At 42.8% G+C, this 8,009-nt stretch overlaps 1 protein-coding gene across 1 annotated transcript; it reads left to right on the forward strand.

Moving 5' to 3' along the window:
- The first annotated feature begins 1 nt into the window (after position 1).
- On the forward strand, positions 2–7,661 carry LOC135502655 (tetraspanin-3-like). Its single transcript, XM_064795611.1, has 10 exons — positions 2–151; positions 2,900–2,981; positions 3,319–3,432; positions 3,803–3,949; positions 4,366–4,440; positions 4,876–4,983; positions 5,332–5,428; positions 5,762–5,871; positions 6,167–6,250; positions 6,769–7,661. Exons 2-10 carry the CDS (start codon positions 2,919–2,921, stop codon positions 6,847–6,849), a joined length of 879 nt encoding a protein of 292 aa, XP_064651681.1. The 5' UTR covers positions 2–151; positions 2,900–2,918; the 3' UTR covers positions 6,850–7,661.
- The last annotated feature ends 348 nt before the right edge of the window (positions 7,662–8,009 follow it).

Consider the following 8,009-nt stretch of genomic DNA (forward strand, 5'->3'; position numbering starts at 1 on the left):
ATTCTTTTAAAAAAGGAATCCTATACGTATTTTGATAGGGACCGACGCAGTTCGAGATCATCATAAAAGCAACGAGTTGTTCATTAGTTTTCGAGGTTTGTTTCAGAAAGGTTGAAGATCTAGAAACTTATATTTTCAATCCCCGAGTAAGGTAAGTCTACCTTTTAGCTTTATTTTATGTAAACATCAGGTTTATTTGTAGGCATATCGACCACCATGAAAACTGTTTCGAGGGGTCTTATTTTATCAAGATTTGTCATTATCACCCTTTGATAAGACGGAAGACAAATTTGATTTAACGCCTGTACAGGTGAGAGTGGGCTTTGTTTAAAGACAATGGACCGTGTACTAGCCCAGGTCTGAATTGTAGATTTCTAAATTAACTTGTAACTCACCAACAGCAAGCATTATTTTTCTTTCAGAATATGATTTTCTGAGTTAAGAAGCAATAAGAACTAAGCGTCATCCAACACCGTGTTTCAGTATGTTGTTCTAACAAAGAACATCCATTAAAGGTTTTAGAGTAAAGTGTAGGTGGATGTGTGTGCGATCATTTTGGATCAACAGTTCGAAATTCCACATCTTCCAAGTTAAATCTGTTTTCAATTCTCTATCATTTTGATGCGCTTGACGTCAGAATGTTTGTTAAGGTCGTTAAACCACCTATATAATAATTCAGAGCCATATTTAGCAAAGAAGGAAGATCTATTCATCACGGGGCTTTCTGAAAATGAAGACGTGATGCCTTTTTCTATAACTTGCGTGTTTGCCATATGACTCACACTTAGTCAACACTGTTAGCTGCCGTCTACTCATTGGGTGAGGTCAAGTCTCGAGTAAAGTGAAGGTAACCCTGAGATTTTTACCCTAGGGTAAAGATAACCCCCAGTATACCCGATATTTGACTTCTCAACCGGGGTAAAGTTTACTTCAGGTTTACCTAGAGTAAACTCTGGATTTGTGCAAAGTTTTACTCAAATTATACCCCAGGGTTTACTCAACCCAAGCAGAGCCGCCATCTTTGATAAAACTGAATTGAATAATGCATTAGGGTAAACTTAAACTCCTAGGAGTTAACTCTGAGTTTACTTGGGAAGAAGTCAAGTCTTGAGTAAAGTTCTGTAGGGTGAAAAGTTGTCAGCCATGTTTTTTATGCCTGTCCTAGTAGCTCTTGCCGACCAAGAAAGACGAGAAAACTTCACCAGGAGGCCGGCTTTTAGCGACATCATTGAAAAAGTCAGTAAGTGTCTGGTGCCTCTTCGCTAGCTTGAACTTCTTATGGTTCTCCCTGAGGTAATTCAAACTGGACAGCATCTTCTCTTCAGTCCAACGAAATCTCTTTTTCCCCTTATCCATCTTCAAATAAATCTATTGAGTATTGTAGACAGCTCTGTGTGAAGCATGAAACTGGTATACTGCATGTAGCCTACTATACATAGATTCTCAGATTCAGGATTCATGGAATCTGTTCCTGGTAAGGCAATTACTGGGAATTACTCCAGGGTTATATCAGGGTTAACTTTGAGTATACTCTGGGTTAACTTTGAGTATACTCCGAGTTTACTCAGAGTTAACCTGAACCTGGGGTAAAGAGTTCATGTTAACTAAAAGTAAACTCAACTTTTACTCAATCCAATTTTACTCGAGACTTGACCTCACCCACTGTCGCGGCGTCTCAACATGGGTGTGATAACCCAGTTTTCGATACACGATAGCAATGTTTGGGACATATCTATGTCGTTGCTCAGGTGTCGATTGTAAAGCCCCGCCAGTCACGGCATGGGCGAAGTCATACCTTTCTCCTGCTGAATAGACGAAGGGCAGAAACTCTTAACTGAGAATAAAGCTCTTTTGATATCAGATATGAGTCTTCGCATGACAAATACAGAGATCCTGTATGTGGTGTATATCAACCATAGTACTAGGTGACCCGTGCGATTCTATCTGGATGTTTATTCGCGGATGGGTCTGTAGGTTTAGACCAGCTTTGGTAATGGGAACGCGTTAAAGGCACCTTAGAATCTCAAGATCTCTATCTGAAGTTGCATTTTCTAATGACTTGTCTGTGTTTATTGTCCTAAGCAGGTTTCACCACCCCTACGAATAACGAATTACGACGTGCGAAGGTCTATGTGATGTCATCGAGTCCTTCGCGATTTCATCATAAACGGCTGCGGTGAATCGTCCTACTTGTAGCACGATGGATCCGGGGGAATCTACTGCTCAAGTGGAAACCGTAGTCGAAAAGATACCCTTACATTCGGCGTTCGTAGTTCTTCATAAGGGTTGCGAAAACTCCCCATTGTGAGCTCACAGGGAAAAATAGATATGAAAGTCTTTGAAAATAACACTCTGACAACTTTGGTTTTTACATGGTTTTGGTCAGCCGTAGTGTAGCGGTGGTATGAGCACACATTCCCTAATTCGTTATTGAACTTTACCGACAACCGTTTGTTAAATTGCTCTGAAGTACACTTTCGAACTACATTGTCGTGTGACGTTTTTGAATGTTTCCGTTTCATAAAGTTTTCTTTCACAGTTTTTTTATTGAACTTTACCGACAACCGTTTGTTAAATTGCTCTGAAGTACACTTTCGAACTACATTGTCGTGTGACGTTTTTGAATGTTTCCGTTTCATAAAGTTTTCTTTCACAGTTTTGAACCATGAAAGACAGATTGGCTCGTTGGTTCTCAGTGTATTATCGAACATTCAATGTCTCTCTAGCTGCCTATTGCATGGAAACAATGGAATACCGAGAACAAGCACAGATGTGATATCGATTTGATACAGAAGTAAAAAAGTCAAATCAACACAAGTCACACTGTATAATACTGTTCTGAATGACATTGAAGGCAGTTGAGATGTAACACGGAGTTCCGTTCTATTCAACTATTCAGGTAACTTCAAACCGAAACGATGGGTTGCGGGTGCGAGTGTGTGGCCAAGGTCTTCCTCATCCTGCTCAACATACTAACAGGGGTAAGTATCGCCATTCGCCCATTTCAGAAACGTAGTTTTACCGGAACAAACCAAAAAATGAGCCTCCTAATTGGCTCATTGCAAATGAGCATGTCGGGGGTGCAGATTTCGGCCCTTTTGATTGGTTTAATTCCGAAGGCTGTGCTGGAGGAGCAGGACCGGCATCTTCTGATTGGCCAATAAGTCATCACGTGGGTTTGAAAATGATGCCAGTGGAAAGCGAACGGAATAAATGTCAGTGACAGGCACAAAATTCTTGCTCAAAGATAGCACGATTTGAGCACGATTACTGATATGTTGTTTTCGCCACATGCTCTCAAGAATCATTTCTTTGCAGCTTCTCGGGTTCCTGCTGTTAGCTGTGGGGATATTCACCCAGTTTGCCGCCGAATACGTTCGACAAGGCTTGAAAGGTGCGGCTGACGTACTCAAGGATCAAGGCATGGCTAACGTGAGCTCGTTTTCATGTTCATTGTTCATTGATCTCTTAACCTGAGGGACCTTTGCAATAAAAACTCTCGGAAAACACCATTCTCGCGGTATTTGATCAAACATTATCTTGAACCACATCAGAGGTGAAGGGTTATTGTTGTGCGCAACCTCCGCGACGCGACCTCTCACAGCTATGTGTGGAGGCCTTGGCACGTGCGTACAGCTCTTTGACCATGCGGATACCCATCCATCTATACTGCAGTCGTCGCCTACAAAAGATCGCTGTTGTGACCGTGTCGTCAAGGGTCCAACATGAAATGACATCATCCTCGATATTGTCCCATGTCGCCCGGACTTGATGCTATTCTAACCCCACCATCTTGTTTCAGGTCGACCTCCTGGCCATGTACAATGAACTCAAACCAATCGTGAATGGCATCGCCATACCCCTGATCGTGATTGGGGCGTTCTTCTTCATCGTCTCCATGTTTGGTTGCTATGGCGCCTGTTGCAACAAACGAGTCTGCCTTATCATCGTAGGTCACCGGCAATCTTCGAGTGTCCTAATCTATGCTCGGAAATGGTCGGGAAAATGACGTCAATGCAATATTTTACCCTAGTGACAGCAAGCGCCATCTAGCGAGCGCCATTAACAACACCCTTACTATTGTTTGTGCTACTGACCCCCATAACCCAACTAATGCTGTGATTGCTGGTGTAGCAGTCCCCCCCCCCCCTGGAAAAGTGTCCTTCCCTATTGAAGTGTCCTTCCCTATCGAAACTCAAGACCTCTCAAACCTCAGAGATTAAAGGCGCATTATAGAATATCATGACCGAGTATTTTGTCCCCGATACACTCTATCTGATCTATCCTTGCTGGGACAAATTTTCTCCCATCACCAGACCAAAATGACCTTTTGTTTTGCTGCAAATCCCGAGTTACCTTTTTCAGTATGCGATCATGGTTACGATAGTCTTCGTTGGTATGCTGGTGGGTGTCATCTATATCATCGCGGGCGCCGCTCAGGTAAACAGTCGACTCGTTTTCTGTAAACTGATTTTGTCCTCCTCCAAACCTTGTTTCAATGCCTTCCTCCAAACCATTGTCTCCAGTAAACATGGTAAACTGAACCTTGATGGATCGTTTTAGAGTGTTTCCGCATATTGTTTGGGAAAAACGGATTGACACGTTTTTCTGTTCCTCCAATTGAAAGGTCGTGGTCTCTCAAGCTGCCCATTGCATGAAAATATGGGAATATCGGGAACAATCAAACATATAAGACCAGATTTACGCCCTATTCGGTCATAATTCGGATATTCGGCCATGTGCAGTCATATTCGGTCATGTTCGGCCATATTCGGCAACATTCGGCCATATTTGTGGTCATCGGCCATGTTCGACCAAAATTGACAGATTCGGTCATTGCATGATTTCTTACTGTCTTGGTCTTTGCAATGGTAGGTAAAGTCAGATGCGAAGGCACAGGTAAAGAAAGAGATAGTGGACAATTTCGTCGGGATCAATGCCACCAACGGTATCTCTCTCGTGGTGAACATCGTACAGATATACGTAAGTCCTTTTTCAATATTTTTCTCAGTGATTAAGTTTCTGTTGAATATCCGGGAAGCCATTTTTGCAGATCGGATTTCCATTCTCCAAGCAGATACAGGGTTAGACTCTCCAAACAGAGATGTCCATTACAAGCGCGGTTTGATATTGTAATCTCCAGGTCGAAAAGCGATCGATCTGTCCCCAGAAAACCGACAGAAAACACCCATATGGTCAAAGAAGGAAATGACATGCTGATGACTATGAGTACAGAACTTTGAATTTTCTGAGCTTTTGTTTGTCAAAACGGAAGAATTATTGCGTATTTAAAGGATGGGTGAACGTATGTTGTGGTTACTTTTCTTGCAGTTCAACTGCTGTGGTATGGACAACTGGCACGACTTTGATAAATGCAAGAAGTGGGAGAAGCAGGTTGCATTCAGTACGAAAAATGTCAAGGTAACAGGTAAGCTTGGCGCAGGCCTACAAAGATTGGCTGCACATGAGAGGGCGGCTATAGCATGATACCTCTGCAACAGGCCACCACCATTTTGTGTGAAATCCGCACGTGCAAGATTCAGTAAAAGGCGCTAACAACACAGGAATGTATTTAATGTTGCTCTAAAGGGTTCAGCTAAAACCGAGGCGCCTCCCTATACTTGTACCTGCAGCCCAAGCGATTATGGCCACGGCACCAAAACCTGCTCCCGGGAACCCGCAGCTACCAAACGAAGTGCAATGTGTTATTCACTGAAAGTAGGACAAATTCTAACCAGTGTGTTGCTTTTCTCATCACCAGGTACACTTCTGATCCCAATCTCATGTTGCCAGATGAATGGCGCCTTCCCAAGTGTCACGTTGAAGGATGACCAATGTCCCTTGACGGGAAGTAGTCCGTACAAGAACACGGTAGATAATGACTTTATATCTAATTCAATTTCTTGTCCGCCCTTTAAAGGGAGTCGAAAGTATTAGCACTTGTACTTGTATATATTGCTGATTCAAACACGACCCAGCCCCTTAGCTGTACATGATTCATCAAAATGTCCACTGTTTCACGCCATCTGATGGATGGAACAATGTCCCAATAAACTCAAACGATGTCACCTTCTACATTGGCCACTACACAGTAGCCTCATGCATTAGGACCACTGGTACCACCATACGATAATGGTATCAGTCTATCTCAGTCTATCTCTTTCAGGGCTGTTTCTCGAAGATTGAAAAGTTCGTGTCTGAATATACGACCTACATGTACGTGGCTCTTGCCATGCCTCTCGTATTCTTGGTAAGTACATCCTGCACATACCATCTACGTTTTTTTTTAAAGCCTCATTTGGGGAAGCTTTTGAGCACACCATTTATATCTTACCGCAAGCTTGAAGCCAACATTCTGTTCGGGAAGATGAGGATGCCTTTCTATAATGTGTAAGACTCTAAAAGGTCAAATCAACGCCGAGGTGACTTGTCCTTATCTGTCCTACCCAAAGATTGTCAGAAAAGCAATGCTTTCACACTCTAAGACTGTATTGTCGAGATTTGTTTCGGATTTTGTTGTCAGATATGCCAAGATCGCCAATGGCCGCTGTTGGTGCATACGAGTGGTAGGTTCCCAAACGAAAATGTAAGCACGACGATTGTTCGAGGCAAGCTCAAAATGGCGGGCGAGAACGAGCTACTCATTCAACATCCTGCCATCTAGTGATAGGATAAGGAGTCAATCCTTCATGATTAATCAACCCATCAATTGTCTGAGACCATCCTGTCTTGGATGATCGTCTGCTGATTCTTCGTATGTTATTTCAGGCTATTCTGATGGCGCTGGGGTGGTACTTGTGGAAGAAGGCTGGCGATTCTGACATGGGCAGCGCAGCCAAGATGATCTAAAGGTGGAGCATCGTTTCCAGTGAGTCCAAGGGCCTTGTATGGAATACCCTTGGACCCTTTGTTGTACCCGCGCTGATGCCATCTGACCGACCGACTGCTGTCCCCCGTGACGTCTACTCCTTCCTCACCGATTTCGATTCATTTCCGTAGTTTGCCTTTTCGATGCAATGTAAACAAAAACTGTTGTTCCGTCCATGCAGTGCTATTATTATGAGTCCATAAGTGCCATAAATAAGAGTTATTTATTGAATTACAATAGAACCTCCCTTAGAGGACACCTCTCTATTTAGGATAACCTCTCAATTATGGACACTATGTATGGTCCCAAATTGGTTGTTTCTATTCAAATTGACCTCTCTAATCAGGACACCTCTCTCATTAAGGACAAAACTTGTCAGTCCCGAGGGTGTCCTTAATAGAGAGGTTCCAGTATCTGTTTACGCAAGAATGTGGCCAATAGTGTGCTCCATTTTGACAGATCGGGGAAACTGTGACTGTAGCAGGCCTGCATGAACTGCCTCAATATTGTGATACTACCAGTGGCGGCGCATGGTGGCAAGTAGTGGTATTATCCTCCTGTTAATAAATCTATCGTTCATTTTGCACACGGTGTTGCGTTGGAGCTTCGAAGGAGTCTTCTTGTAACTAGCCAAGTGAACATATGCCTTCTGACCTATTGTAGAGATTTCTCGGAAACCTTGTGTACTATGAAAGCAGTTTTACTCATCATATTGTTTGTAATGTATTCGACTTTCGATTTCTTCGTAAAGACTTTTATAGTTAGATCTATGAATAAAGATGCCGATACATTATCTGCCAAGTCTTGTTGTTTGATTATTTGAATTAGAAACATCTCGAAATGAGCAACCGAATCTCGACATCGAGTGCGATCGTTAAACAGCTTATTGATTTATGAGAGTAGACTTTGGGAAACAAATAAAATCGCCAAACAATGTGATATCGATGATCGTTTAGCTTATAACGACGAAACTGGAATCGATATAATGAAGTCAATATTGTCCAAATGTACAATAGACCTTTTAGAACTGTCTCGTAGCGACAAGACAGGCCAGACTGGCCTCGTTATGCGTCCTCGCTGTCTCTTCTGTTTGATAATACCTGCTCGTCTGCGCATGCGTGGGCGAGTGGTTACAGTCGTT

This window comes from Lineus longissimus, chromosome 18 (assembly GCF_910592395.1).
Source record: "Lineus longissimus chromosome 18, tnLinLong1.2, whole genome shotgun sequence".
In the NCBI taxonomy this organism is placed as follows: Eukaryota; Metazoa; Nemertea; class Pilidiophora; order Heteronemertea; family Lineidae; genus Lineus; species Lineus longissimus.